Source organism: Lampetra planeri, chromosome 12, assembly GCF_965212315.1.
Source record: "Lampetra planeri chromosome 12, kcLamPlan1.2.h2, whole genome shotgun sequence".
NCBI classification, from domain to species: domain Eukaryota; kingdom Metazoa; phylum Chordata; class Hyperoartia; order Petromyzontiformes; family Petromyzontidae; genus Lampetra; species Lampetra planeri.
Window position 1 is genome coordinate 6,044,041 of NC_136118.1, and position 15,633 is coordinate 6,059,673.

General features: G+C 39.9%; 1 protein-coding gene across 2 annotated transcripts in view; it reads left to right on the top strand.

The window, feature by feature from the left end:
- The window catches only part of LOC144721571 (semaphorin-4C-like), a 60,494-nt gene that overhangs the window by 29,755 nt on the left and 15,106 nt on the right, over positions 1 to 15,633 (top strand). For both annotated transcript variants that reach the window (XM_078599291.1, XM_078599290.1), the window contains exons 3-9: positions 578 to 735; positions 1,523 to 1,585; positions 2,639 to 2,737; positions 2,877 to 2,988; positions 14,025 to 14,141; positions 14,406 to 14,557; positions 15,178 to 15,356. In XM_078599291.1, coding sequence (XP_078455417.1) covers positions 578 to 735; positions 1,523 to 1,585; positions 2,639 to 2,737; positions 2,877 to 2,988; positions 14,025 to 14,141; positions 14,406 to 14,557; positions 15,178 to 15,356 — 880 coding nt within the window. The remainder of the gene's footprint in view (positions 1 to 577; positions 736 to 1,522; positions 1,586 to 2,638; positions 2,738 to 2,876; positions 2,989 to 14,024; positions 14,142 to 14,405; positions 14,558 to 15,177; positions 15,357 to 15,633) is intronic.

Here is a 15,633-nt window from a genome sequence, read left to right on the forward strand (position 1 = left end):
AATAATAGATACGGTTTCACATCCTGCCATTATTTCTGTGAAAATGTTCCCGCAGAGATTCACCCATACTGTTTGAGAATGTAAATTTAAACACTGTATATGTCTTGAGATGAAATTGAGCTGAGGACTAAAGCATTTCACAGAGCACAGTGAGGTCTCATGGAATGTTACATCTGCAAAAGTAGAAAATGGAAGATATATTGTTATGACATGGAAAACTATGAGTTATTTGACACCTGCCCGTGACAATGTGCAGTGACCCGTACCACGAGTGTCTTTAACATCCAAAACATAAAAACGCATTGGTGTTTGATGAGCCAATTCTTTGTTAATATAATTGACATAAATTGTGTGGTAGCATTGTTAGTTGACAATGTTCCACCACATGCGCCTTAACACGTTTTCACAACAGAGTAGATTAAAACGCACCTTATTTTTCAGAATTGCTTTTTGGGAACCATCATACCTCGAAATGTTATAGATTTACAGCGCAGTTTAAAGGTGAAATATGGCTCAAGGCATCAGGGAATCATGTCGCATGTGTCTCACGCTATATACCCCTTGTCTCACCTGACAGATGTACGTGGCAAAGGTGTGTCACGCTTTTCTGAGTCGAACACGCACAATCTGTCAACCCTGCTGCTACACAAGGGAGGCAAGGAGCTCTTCGTGGGTGCGCGAGATGCCATCTTCGCCCTCAATGCCGACGAGGTTGCCGTGCAACTGAAGCCCAAGGTTAGCAAAGAGTTGGTTGTGGCTGGGGTGCTCAGAGGTTCGAAGCAATGAGCTGATACCTCTGAGAATCCTGGGTTTGAATCCAAGCAGGCGCCCTTCATAAAACCAGGTTCTCAAGTGTCGTGAGTTAATCATCTCAGCCCGGTCACCAGTGACTGACTCTACACACACCAAAATACATGAAATCTGCAGTCCAACTCGAGCCCAGTGTGAGAAAACTGAAAAGTTATGCAGATGGCTCAGAGGTCTGAACACTGCTTAAAATCTGGGTTTGAGATGCAGGCAACCATCTGTGATTAAACTGGGTTTGAAAGTGTAGTGACTTGATGGCATATTTTTTTCACTTACTTTGGCTTATTCCAGCTCTGAGACTTAAAAGCACTGTGTTAGAATTGTCCAAATATCCTAATGCACAACACTCCGGAAAATTACTTTTCAGACTCGGTGAGGCTTTGTTGAATAAAATACATTCATAACAATGTTTCAATGTTCATAATATTAATTCTATCAGCAATGATGGCCAGAAACCAGCAACAACAATGGCTGGAAACCAAATAAAATATGAGGAGATTATACCAGTGTACCAGCATAGGGTCATGTGTGTGTTTTTACAATGTTTTTAATATAGTAACAGTTTTTTTTATCACATTTTATCTATGGTTCAAAATTTTAATTTAAATATCAATAAAAACCAAAATGCCAAACTTTACAGCACACTGAACTGTGTATGAAACCTTGCATTGCAATCGAGGTCGCTTAATTTCCTGGCTGCTACATTTTCTTCCAGATCAGCTGGCAGGCATCTAAGGAAAGCCGTTCAGAGTGTGAGCAAAAAGGCCGGAAGAACGAGGTTTGTGTCTTTTTGTACAGTACATTCTATAGCGTGGTATTTTGTATAACATTGTTCGGCAGTTCTGTAAATTAAACAAACTCACAGTGGAATGTATTTAATTTACAATAGTAATAAGCATGTACAATTTTCAGGTAATTATCTATAGTCTTAGAAAATATGGCTTATTTGTAGAAAAAGTCATTAGTTTGACACATACATTAAAATGAATGCACCATCACCCTCCCTATGTGGATGAAAGAGTCAGATTATCTGAATGTCTGACACGTGGAATACTTACCTGAATTAGTCATAATTGGTTCGACATACTACATCCAAGTAAAATGGATTTCATTATTATACAATTACCCACATCTCTATAGCGTCTTAGATGTACGTCTGCAATTGTGGAACTGCCCCTACGGCTATGGAACTGTGTACTGGATTATTATTGTAATAGATTAATTTGGGGAAGAGGAAATATATATTTCAAATTTAATAATGCAATACGATAAAATGTGGAAGCAATATGTAAGATAAAAATAAAGATTCAATTATGAATCACCAGTGATGAATATATGGCTTTATTTGTCTCACGGAATTTATATTATTTACGCATTAGAACTTGTTACTGGTATAATGTTTGCTGTTATGATGTTTAATTGTGAGTTTTAATTTCTAGAACTTTAGAAACTCTTGTTACAATTATTACAAAAATTATGTTTATATTTGTTTTTTTTATTTTTTGCGATCTAGGACCTTTTGCTGTTACGATGTTTTAAAACCTTATGTTTTATTGCAAATTTGTATTTCGTGTAACAGAAGCTCTGTACTGTTATCATGTACTATATTTAGTTTTACCCAGGTCTCCCTTGAAAAAGAGACTTATTTTCTCAATGGGCTCCTACCTGGTAGGAGGTAAAGTAATTGTATTATATTTCAAATAATAATAAGGCAGGTGCAATATTATATAACTAGATTGTTTTTAGTATGTGAAATCAATCTGCCTACCATGCCACATGATTACATTAAGTAACATCCAGAGATAATGTTTTGTGACCATTTGTTCTTCAGACACAATGTTCCAACTTTGTTAAGTTCCTTCAGTTTTTGAACGAAACGCACATTTATGCTTGTGGAACATATGCCTTCCAGCCCACGTGCACATACGTCGTGAGTACTTCGCTCATCACAATTTTTCTTTGCACAGTTCAATGTGAAATTCACTCTCATGTATTATGCACTACACGTTTATGTACAATTTTACTTAACTTACATATTACGTTAAATTTATTATCATGGTGCTCAACAGAATTCAAATGAGTTTGTACGAATGAAAGATGGAAATAACGTGGATATCTTGGAGAATGGCAAGGGCAAGTGTCCATTCGACCCTGAGCAAGGCTACACGGCACTAATAGCTGGTAAGGAATTTCATTTTGTTACGTCAATTCACACGTACTCCAGAATATCAAGATGTGAACTTAGCTGTTACGTTCATGGTGTAAGCTCCGAAACAGAAACGTAGCAGTGCACTTTTTCTGTGCGGATTGTACCATGGTGTTATGGTAAGCACACTGGATTTGCAATCCAGAGGTCCTCACTTCAGTTCACTCTTCAGGCGCGAAGTTAAAACAATTGGCAACTTTCTTACATATCGCCACCACCACCACCTTTGTCCACCCAACAGTATAAACAGTTATAGCACAGTTAGTCATATGGCAGGTCGAGTGGGCGATGGGCACTGTCCCGTGCTCACGTCAGTGGGAAATTACTTTGCTGCTGGAGAAGCTGTGCTTTGTAATTCCTGTTTTTTTTTGTAGTAAGTGGACAATGGATTACAGCATCTTTGTTCATTATACATAATCGTGCGACTATATGGGCCGGTCTCATCTTGATTTGTCCTGTTATGACGCTTGTGGTTTTGCCAAAAAGGGCACATTGGAGACATTTCATACTTTGTCCAACACTCCTTCTGCTACAGAGAGACTGAGGTCATGTTTGCAAAGATCATCAAATATTAAAATAAATATATATTTTGCTTGTTCGAGCTTTGCCAGTTACTGAAAAGAGACTATTCTTGTGAATCATTCACATTTATTTTCTGGCCTAAACATTAGGGTATGTTACGTGTATGCACTTATTAACAGTAAGTGGTGCCTGTGTTTCCCTAATTCTGTTCACTGCAAAATAACTACAGTGCAGCATTTATAATGAGAAGTGTATTTCCCATTACAATATATATTTTAAATAACATAATTTAGTATGGAGAAAAACAACATGTGCAATTGATATAAGATATATTTATATATTACATGTGTTATAAACTTTAATTCTGCAAAAAAATTCTCAATGTGATGTTTCGTGGCTCAAAAAAAGCAAAGTACAACCTTTCTGCACTTTGTAATTGAATTCTGAAAAGGTTCAGGTTAAGAAAATTTAAAAACGGAAACACCTGCTGATAACTTCCTCTGCGTAATTATAAGTATTTTGCTGCTTCAATTTGGGCCCTGTAAATCAGTGGAACAAAGAGCTTTGGTTGTTCTTCACTAAAGGGACGATTATTGCCCTTCTCTGCAACCAAAAAAAATCATAATTCCCTAGCACTTTTCTAATTTTTTGCCTTTTTTAATATGAAAAAACATTTACAGCTGGCAATACCTGGCAAGCTGCGAGCCACCGGGAAGTTTTTTCAGGCAATTTTTAAAGCATTCTGTGTGCAACTGAGTGGACGTTAAATACCTTGTTGATGGCATTCATGGATATATCAATCAGTAGGTTTGCATATGGCAACACACAGTATTAAATGTGCACTTGTTTGCATTTCTCTTCACTTGTTTTTGTTGCATTATTCACAAATACATCTCACTGTGAACTTACATTTCTTCACATGGTTTCCTGAATAGCCGCGGTTGGCTGAGCCATTAAGGGATTCGTAATAAGCAAAGTAATTTGCTCTTTTTACAACTGAGTGGCATATGCTTAATGTAGCACCAACTCATCTGTCACGTGATGTTGCTAGACATATATAAATGTTGTACTGAGTCGTCTCTGTATTCTGAGCTACCAGTATCATCTTTTTAGACAGTGTTTTGTATTTTTGTGGCCATCATGCTACCACACCCCTGGAAGCTTAGCTGATTAAAGCTTGCTAATTGTAAAAAAAGCAGAACATTCAAGTATAGGCAGAGGCAGTAAATGAAGTGAGGCACTGACCCATTTCTAAAACACAGAAACGCTTTTCTGCTGTCACGGGAGATGCCATCACTCGAAAATAAATGCCCTACATTATGAGATTTACTAAATAACTTGTTATCCCAGTGTTACATTTTGAAGCATACGAATGTAAAGAACCACCACCTCTGTTAACATAGTTTTTTGCTCACATTACAGTTTGTATTCTTTGGTTCTTTCGGCAAAGTCACGTAGATAGAAAAAATAATAATAAAAATAAAGTGAATAAAAATACCACGACGTTTCGATCGCAACACAAGCGGTCGTTATCAGGAAAAGGGGTTAACCTCTAAAGGCACACTGTTTTTAAAGGTTTGGAGATGGGTGCAGCCCAAGTGTATCAACATCACCAGCAGCATGGGCGGGGCAGCAATGGCAATGCAGCAGCAATGGCAATGCGGCAGCAATGGCAATGCAGCAGCAATGGCAATGCAGCAGCAATGGCAATGCAGCAGCAATGGCAATGCAGCAGCAATGGCAATGCAGCAGCAATGGCAATGCAGCAGCAATGGCAATGCAGCAGCAATGGCAATGCAGCAGCAATGGCAATGCAGCAGCAATGGCAATGCAGCAGCAATGGCAATGCAGCAAAGGGACGCCAGGAAATCACTGCACGCCGCTCCACACACCACACTGCTGACAGTGGAGGTTGATTCACAAGAACACACAAGTCAAGTCATGACCCAGAGTGGTTGATGACATCTTTCCAATGATTGTTGAGTTTATAACCATCCTCTCGGTTGAAATTGTGTCTGTGTCTATATATGGATGGCTTACATTTTTTCTTTGCTATAGTGCCTAATTTGTACTTGCCTCACGTGCATGCAAACAAGCGAATGATGTATGTAAAAATCACATCCTACAACTTTTTTAAGCACATCCAGTGGATTTTGTGGCTTTGAGGTGCTCGTGAGAGTTTCAGAATGGTGTTAATGACCAATGACATCTGCTGACACAGTTTAAAGGGTAAAGTTAAGCATATCTCAAAGGACCGCAACACCATTTGTGTGCGAGTACACACAAATAATGGAGCCCTGTCATTAACACTACCTCAAAAATGAAACTTAAATGTAAAGGTTAATGTTTTGATCAATTACCATATCGCGCTGATTTTTTTGCTCAATGTATTTTGTTCACATTTTATAGTTTAGAATAAAAGTTAATGATTAGGAAATGGTAACTACAGTATATGCAGTGGTTGGATCGTGGCACATGACGGTAATGAAAGAGTGTGATGGTGGTGTAGTTTTCCCAGTCTGTTTGGGGTCGTTACTGGCCAAGCGGTGACGCGTTTTCCACTGATTGAGGTTTGTGGTATAAATCTCATAGGCCACCCTGGTTATTACCGCAAGTGTATTTTCCGTGAAATATATTCCATCTGTATCACAGTGGATGTTAAAGATCCCCTGGCATTATTCGAAATGACAAGGGCCACTGTGTCGGCTTCTTGGTTCGAATTTGCCAAACTTGAAAAATTACCCACAAACTACTCATTTTATATTACACACACGGCAATCATTGCCCTCTACTGGCAGACTGATGCCTGCTTTCAGGCTAGGTGCTGAGTCGGTGTGTGCCACACAGGGACAGCTGCCACTGGGGGTGCCCTTTCGCATGTTTTAAATGAGAAGGGATGCCTTCTGCTCTGTCAAATGCGAATCATTATAAAAGGCCAGTTGTGCATTCATGTGGATTTTGGAATTTGGGCTTGAAAAAAAGTCTTCACTAAGATGAAACACTGTTATAAATACATTCACCAACCTTTTAGGTTCCAAATTCAAAAATGCAATCATGTTATTTCCTATGGCTGAGTTTAAATTATTTTTGGAGAGGTTTTATAAACACTTTATCTATTTAATTTGGTGAGCTATAGGACAGTGCATTTCTATGCATGTTACATGATGATAATTCGGTAGTATGTGGTTCTACATGAAATTTAAGAGCAATACAATTTGAATTTTGAGAGAAATGAACACAGTATAAGGAGAAAAACACCCCCAAAACCATCCCCAAATGAGATTATATGTGAGTACCTCTTGAGGTTGGAATGGCGCATTAAGGGGTTGTGTGGTCTGGTCAGCAGCATGCGTCGCCTCCATTGCTCATTTAGAGTTAATGTGCAGTCCAGAACTTGCTCACGCCACTGCTGGCAGGAGGGCACACTCTTTGGCTTAATCCTACACACAGGCCCAGACATCTTGGAAGAGGTCGGAGTACCCACACTTGACCCCACCACACACGACCTGCCGGTCAACTAACTGGTGTATTCATTTATATTGCTAACTTCCACATCAAATCCAATTGGTTACTTCTGGATTGCAAATCCATTATGTTAACCATACACCATGGTAGCAACCCACTAAGTTGAGATCCAGTACGAATTTAAGCACGACTTTGCACTGATGCTATTCATAGCTAGGAATCAAACCTAGGCAATTGAGATCACAGTGTAGTAGGACAATCATTGTTCCACCGCTCCCCTATGTAAATGTACAGCTCTGTCATTCCACTGCAGGATGAAATAGTCAACTGTCCCATTTCTAGACACATGAAGAGCATACGCCTTTATTCTGAATTGTCACCTAATCGGCTGCAAAGTTAATATCCTGAGATGGCGCTGGTACATTTTCCGCAGCAGCTGCGAGAGGGAAAGGTGCAGTATGAAAACGTACCTTTTGGCAGGGCATTATATTTCACCGTTCTTAGAGCATCAGGGATACGTCTCTTGGCAGATCACTTTAATAGACGTGATTAATCCTTGGCTGGTGTGATGTGAGAATAACTGTATTCAAACTCAGCATGCGTTGTGATATATTGCATACATCGACACAAAACTGTTCGAGGATTTCATTTTCCTCCAAAAGTGGACCAGATTCTGGCACTTTCACCGTGTGTCGTGCGTAACCATGGTTAAATCTAAAAGGTCTCCTGTTTGTACCCGGTAATTCTTAACAGCACCTTCACTTACCCAGCCGGCGCCACGACTGGTGGAACCAAAGCTGCTTGGGTCTGGGGCCCATGGTTTAGTTGGGTTCAATCATGCGTGCGATGTCCATATTGCATGTGTTAATATGCAACTGTATATGCGGATTTTTTCTCTCTCCAAGTGTGGCCCAGATTTTGGTTGAATAATAAGTCCTAAGTAATGGGTCTGGACAGTCATATCAGTTCTGATCTCCTGAAACTGCTCTGCTTTAGACACTGGGTACATTAGCAAGCCCCAGTAGATTATATCTTTTTTGCAAGTTTATAAAATAAACCCTATTATTTGTTTCTTTCGGTTAAGTCACGTCTAAAGATAAAATAATAAATTAAATTAAATAATAGAATACGACGTTTCGATTGCAACACAAGCAATCATCATCAGGTATAATGAAATAGCGACATAAAATCTAACCAGAAAACTATAGACAGACATATTAGCAGACAGATATCACCAAGATACATAGCGAGAGCAACACAGGTAACAGAGAGGGGTGATCGTCTCTGTGTGGTGGCCTTAAATAGACAGAGGGGGGGGCAGAGGCAGAGAGAGGGAGGAGGGTTAGAGAAAAAATTAGCATATCAATGAGTGGTCAACAGACGTGGTGCTGCGAATGCGATGGCACGGCAAGCAAGCCTGAACATCAGGAGAAGGACACACTAAAATTAAATAACCTAGTAAAATATCGAAATGTAATGTCTATTTAAGGCCACCACACAGAGACGATCACCCCTCTCTGTTACCTGTGTTGCTCTCGCTATGTATCTTGGTGATATCTGTCTGCTAATATGTCTGTCTATAGTTTTCTGGTTAGATTTTATGTCGCTATTTCATTATACCTGATGATGATTGCTTGTGTTGCAATCGAAACGTCGTATTCTATTATTTAATTTAATTTATTATTTTATCTTTAGACGTGACTTAACCGAAAGAAACAAATAATAATTCCTGCAGTCACGAAAGTTCTAAAATTAAGATTGAACCACTTCTACGGGGAAGTTTTAAGCTTATCTTTTTCTCTCTCTCTGGCGACTTGTTTTCTCTGCCTGTGTCCTCTCTTTAGATTGTTCACACTTAAATTCTAACTTAGCAATCTTTGAAATACGTAATCAACCAGGCTATGCGTTAATTGTGTGTTGACCGACCCTCTGTGTTGTATTACATTACATTTCGATATTTTACTAGGTTATTTAATTTTAATGTGTCCTTCTCCTGATTTTCAGGCTTGCTTGCCGTGCCATCGCATTCGCAGCACCACGTCTGTTGACCACTCATTGATATGCTAATTTTTTCTCTAACCCTCCTCCCTCTCTCTGCCTCTGCCCCCCCCCCTCTGTCTATTTAAGGCCACCACACAGAGACGATCACCCCTCTCTGTTACCTGTGTTGCTCTCGCTATGTATCTTGGTGATATCTGTCTGCTAATATGTCTGTCTATAGTTTTCTGGTTAGATTTTATGTCGCTATTTCATTATACCTGATGATGATTGCTTGTGTTGCAATCGAAACGTCGTATTCTATTATTTAATTTAATTTATTATTTTATCTTTAGACGTGACTTAACCGAAAGAAACAAATAATAATTCCTGCAGTCACGAAAGTTCTAAAATTAAAATAAACCCTCTGGTTTATATTCGGATCATGCGAAATGCCCACTTTTGTGATGGGGGAGAAAAATCTGGTTTTATCTGCAACACGTTTTCACCACTTTTATGATGACCCAACATTTGTGTGGTAGAAATACAAAGTATAGTACTATACTTTAACAAAAACGCTTGACGATCATTAATTAACATAGAACTGTAAGTTCATTGTCATTTTGCATTGGTCATCAAAAACTGATCGCGAGTTGTGAGATCACCACGAGACCTTGTGCTGTGCGGAATGTGTGTACAGTATACCGTTACGGGACCCTTTGTGCTATGCTTGGTTATTGTTTATAGGTGACATCATTTCTCCTTCAATGCTAATGGTGTTTGTTGAATAATGCCTGCGGAGGGAAGGGTTGTGCTTATTAGTGTTACATGCGATAACTAGCCTGTGAACTTTTGAGTGCTTTGAAGTGAAAACCCCTATTATTGTCTCAAAAGTACATTGTACTATACACAGCATATAGGGTGGGAAAGCAAAGCAATAAAGAATGCAGATACTATATGTTATGAGCCCTAACGAGGATACAGCAGTGCATTTTATCATAGAAAATTGAGCAGAAGTAGGTGAGCGGCAGTGCCATATGCACAGGTGTGGACTCGTAAACCTTGCAAATAATTGTCAAGCTACAGCAGACACTCCGACTGAAAATCATTGGTGTTCCGCACAGTAGATTTCGTGTTGTGTGCAGTTTTTGTATACGCTTTTTCGGTCGCAATTACAATGATGAAGCATGATGGGTTTGATGCTCAGCTTATTCTCGTGCTCACCCTCAAGGCTCATGGTCTCCTCGGCGCTTGAAAATGATAATTACATTCTCATGTCCAAAGCCCTGCCTCATCTTATGTGCATGGGCAACGCTGATTGTGTGTTTTTCACTTCATAGCGCGCATTTTCTATTTTTCCTAGTTGAGCGTCGTTGTGTTACTGTATTATTATGACGTGACATATCAAAGTGTGAATTTTTTGTTCATATTTTCTGAAGACTAAAAATGTCTGCAACACTTAAAACAATTAAAATACAGTATAAAATATGGTAGTTAAGGGATATTTAAAATGATGCTATTTCATTATTTAGTGAAGTTGAGTTTTTTCTATGTGAAAGGGAAAAGTCAGGTTAAATTATATACATAAAAATCCCACGATTAATATTCATGCCTTCGTCATCATGTCCCATGGTTAATCCACTGCTGGATGAAGGCCTCTAAGCCCCGCCGTCACTTCTCACGATTCTGCTGTGTAATAATCCATGCATTGCTATTTTTACGTATGGAGATTGGAGAAAAACCTCGAGTAAGTTGTTTTTATAGGCGTCCATAATCATTCAAGATCACGGTGAAGGGTTTTGCATTCTGGGCTCTGTATCCCTTGCATTTCTAAAGGATGGACATGGCAATAACATTGTTCTGTTTTTGAGGTAAAGCTATAAAATACTGTAGTTCGTGTCAGTGGCAGGATGCGTTGGTGTGCATATACAGTTATTGTTCTTTCCCTTGTCGTCGATTCCAGTTCATTGCAGAAGTAATTGGTTTCACAGACTTAAGTATCATCATAATGTGTCTTTGCCCTAAAGGGCACAGTGCACAAGACCGACCTGAAATCTCATCAACCACACACAGCTGTGCTCAGTATTGGCGTTGTGGGTAATGTTCCTAACACATTCCAGATAATTAATATCTGTGATATAATACCTGTTTGTTAGCATCGCGGTGGATTGCAGTTTTTCAAAGCAGTCTCAGCTGCAGCTAATGTGTGTTTGTGTTAATTTTCTAAGTGGGAAGAAGAGACTGCACACATTGCACAGCGGGCTTGTCATCACACAATTGGGAGTCGCACAACAGTCATTTATATTTGGACCTGTGAAGTGCTATTTCGTACAGCCAAATTGAAATGGCTAATTATCCACTAATGTGATAAACTGACATCTGAAATATTCACAACTTTAGTGCTCTCTCTGTGAGACAGAAATATCCCATGGCTGCAGGCTACGAAAAGAATACTTCAAGGCTGCGGGTTTGTAAAAAGCTACAAGCATTGGGGTTCATGTCGGTATTTTAGGGCTGCTCCTCCACAAAGAAGCAATTTTATTTAGCTCTTGCATGTGGGAATCATCTGAACAAAGCGGGAATGCATGTGCCCTTGAATTATGGGATCTGGCTCGTGTCGACAGCACTGATGTTTGGAAAGTTAAGACAGGTATGAGCGCTATATGAGCAGATGCACATGTGAAGCCAGACACTTGTGGAGCACAAAATGGTCCCATTTGCATTTGCAATACATTACTACTGTAATGGCCGACGACCAAATTACCCTGAATGCACCCGATATTGGAAGCTAAGCTGATTTAAGCCTGGCGAGTGATTGGATGGGCGACCACCATGCATATAAGACAGGTGCTGTCGGCTCTTGCGGGGCTACGTTGTCAGCAGCGAGCAGTGCAGAAAACTTTATGCTCCAATGTCTATTACTCAACTAACTTAAACTGCAGCTGGGAATTGAATTATCGTCGCAAGGGGCTCAGTGCAATGAGCTAGCCACTCCAACACTGCCCCATTGCCGTGCATAAAGATTGTTACATTTGAATAACGGTGTCACGGTAGTTTGCAGCCTGAGATGATAACCAGGTTCCACTAATACATGTATGTGATTAACATTAACACTACAATTTGAGACAAGGTGGCTTCCAGTGTGATTGAATGATATTCACTGCGCATATCACAATACACTCTCTACCGAGCAATTAGATCATTTTTCACAATTTGGGGTCATGGGTAGATTCAGGATACTATTCTTTGTCTCTTTTTCACAGTCTCGTTTACATTTTTTCTTATTTAATTTCTTCTGTTATTCGTTCCATTCGCCTAAATGTGACAGTATAATTTACATAAGGATGTTGCCACGGTGGGATGGTTGGCAAATGCTGGACTTTTTAAATCTGGAAACATTGTGGCTGTTAAAATAATGGGCAAGTGTATTACATTCTTCCCTCTGTCCACGCGGCAGTATAAATGGTTATGACATAGTTGATCGGAAGGTTGCGCGTGCGGGGTAAACTGTGCATACTCCCACTTCTTTTGGTCATCGTGAAAATGCCCTCTCGAGAGGTTTTCTTGAGTTTCCTCTCATGGAGGCCCTTATGCCAGCAACGGCTTGGCAGAGCTGCATGTTCACTTTCGTAAGTTTGCGTAATTAGTCAATTTTAACCTCATGGCTTACACACACGATTTGATGTGATTATTGTGAGCGTGAGAGACGATTTTAATCAACCAAGCGATGCATTGTTTTACGTGCATATTGACTTGAAACAGAAATAAAACAGCCCGAGCAGTTTACACTCGGAACGTATTTCCATTTGGTCTAATGTAAATATCTGTCGCAAAAAAAACACCTTAAAGTTCACACTGAAATAACTCTTCGTGTGTTCCTGCTTTGGCTTGCCTGTTCATCCAAAACCACTTGTACTGTATGCGGGTTGAAGATTGCTATGTGGCACATGTTTAAACACTGCCTGGGTGTGTCTGTGGACTTGGGCGTGCGCGTACACGTGCACTGCGTGGGTCTAGATGGGAGTGAAATAACGCCAAGGCAGAGTGAGGCAAAGGTGATAGGCAATGAGCCAAAACTATAAAAACAAAAATCCACAGTACAGGCGTGGGGGGGGGGTCATACTTGTTGTTTATCACAATTCAAAAAAGATTCATATAAGGGCTCTCCAATTCTCCTAGCAGCTGTATTTTGATGTGATCAGCCATGCGGTGACAATCACAGACGTTAGAGCCCTCTGCTCAATAATCTATCGCGCACCGATGAACAGAAGAAAATGTGTTAAAATGCTGCAACATCCACGGTACTTTGTGTTTGCTGTTTAAGGCAAACACAATAACATGCCAATCATGAATGAGTATTGCATTTATAACGGTTGAAAATTTCCCACCACACACACGCACACAATCAGGTGTTCTGCTCTGCCGGCTGAGCACCTGAATTTGAAAGCACACACACGGATAATTCCATATGCAATGTGCTTCACTTGTGTTTTCATCGAGGGCTCTGTTCGAGCAGCCTCTAAAAGCGGTCATTGCATACAATGAGTTGCTGTTAAGGCAGCCTCCTGACTGCACTTGGTAAGCCTCTTAGTGCTAATCCAAACAGAGCTGCGTGCAATTGCGCTTATACTGTGCACAGCAAGGATAACCAGATTTTGGAACTGAGTTTGGCTTCTGAAAAACGGCCCCATGATGTGCTTGGGCTTATTTTTATAGCACTTTCTATACACATTTAAGCGTTTATGAGATTTTTATATGTGGAATTTTTTGTGTTCAATAAATAAACTTTAATAAATATACTCTTCATGGCACTGATTTATAAACTGGCATTGCGTTACAGTGACAGTTTTAAATCGTATAACATTAATGATTAAGAACTACAGATAAAATCTCCAACTTTTTATACATGGCAAATGCTGGGAGTGCACTTTTGTAGGCTCCTATAACCTCTGTAAAAGTGAGATTATTGCTTAATGATGAGACCAAATGTCTAACTTGTGTGTGCATGTGTATACATATATAGCTAATAATTTCTCTTATTTTACAGATGGGGACTTTTATGCTGCAACCACAAATAACTTCTTGGGAACAGAAATGGTGATTTCTCGGAACCTGGGTTCTCGGCAAGCTCTTAAGTCAGATTATGTTTCCACCTGGCTCAACGGTAAGCATTTGCATGAAGTCCTTTTGTTACAAATCTACATGACCCCCCCATGGTTGGTGACTACCAGATGCATTTTGTGGAAACCCTCAGGTAAAGATTTGCCCTCGAAAGAAGTAATTTGAAATCGCTTGTGATTTACTGCACATTGCCTGCAATAATTAAATTAAAAGCTTGTACTCTTATTTTCCCTTGCATTGAGATGAATATCATTTTCTTCAACGGTTAACGGTCTTGTGCTGCTGTTCCTTTATTTCCAAACACCAGAACCCATTTTTGTGGGATCCTCATTCATCCAAGAGAGTGTGAACAGTACATTTGGTGACGATGACAAGATATACTTTTTTTTCACCGAGACGGCAAAGGAATATGAATTCTACAGCAAGCCCATCGTGTCTAGGATTGCTCGAGTCTGCAAGGTTCGGCCCTCAGCAAATGCCACATGAGCCGCTTTAAACCTGTTGGGTGTCAAAATGTCATTCTTAGTATGTACTGCAAATTAACTTGCACTGAATAATTTTGCTCCTTCAAAAACCTGATCCATAAACTGTTATGACATGTGGAATTATGATTGGTGATTGTAGATCAGTCCACAGTTTTGATGAGGCTATTTCACTTTCTGGTCTCTCGATAGCTGCCTTGCATAAGAATATTACAATCTTGGACCTGAATATATATTTCTACAAACTCATGCATTGTTGTAGAGCATTGTGGGTAACACCATATGGTACATAAGTAGAACTCCATTCTGTATCTCCACATACATACAAATATTTTGATAAATTTTTTTATTTGTCGGCCTGTTGGCTGATGAGAATTAGAAAATCAAAAACCGGTCCAATGTGTGCTTGCTGAAAAATTGTTGTTTGACAACATTGGTCTGCAAAGCCATTATCCCACTTGGATTTTTCAAATGTAATTTCATATACATTTGGAGACACGGAAATGTGATTCTGCTTACATGTATACAATGACTGCGAATGCACCGAACACTGTTGTTTTTTGGGACGGGGTGATTCATCGTTCTGTGAACTTTCAGGACGATGCTGGTGGGAAGCGAATTCTGCAGAAGCGCTGGACCACTTACCTGAAAGCGCAGATCGTCTGTGCCCAGCCGGAGATACAGTTCCACTTCAATGTCATCCGGGACATATTCGTTCTGCAGCCAGCAGACTCTTGGGAGGACACCGTGTTCTTTGGGGTGTTCACCTCACAGTGGTGCGTGTGTGAATGCTGTTACTGCCAGCCATTAACGTCACAATGATGGGCAAAGGCCTAACCGACCCCCCCCATTTTCTTCCATTCATTCCTTTCCTTCGTCGCTGCTGTTCATGACTGTCCTCCAATTTGAGTCGCCTCGCCCTCTCGTCCATATGCTGCAACTCTTATTTACGCACTTAATATTGTCAAAATACTTTTTAAACAATGACGTTAAGCTCAAAGTACATATGACCTTCATCCTTTTGTCCACTGGTGCTTTGGCTGGCACACCGAC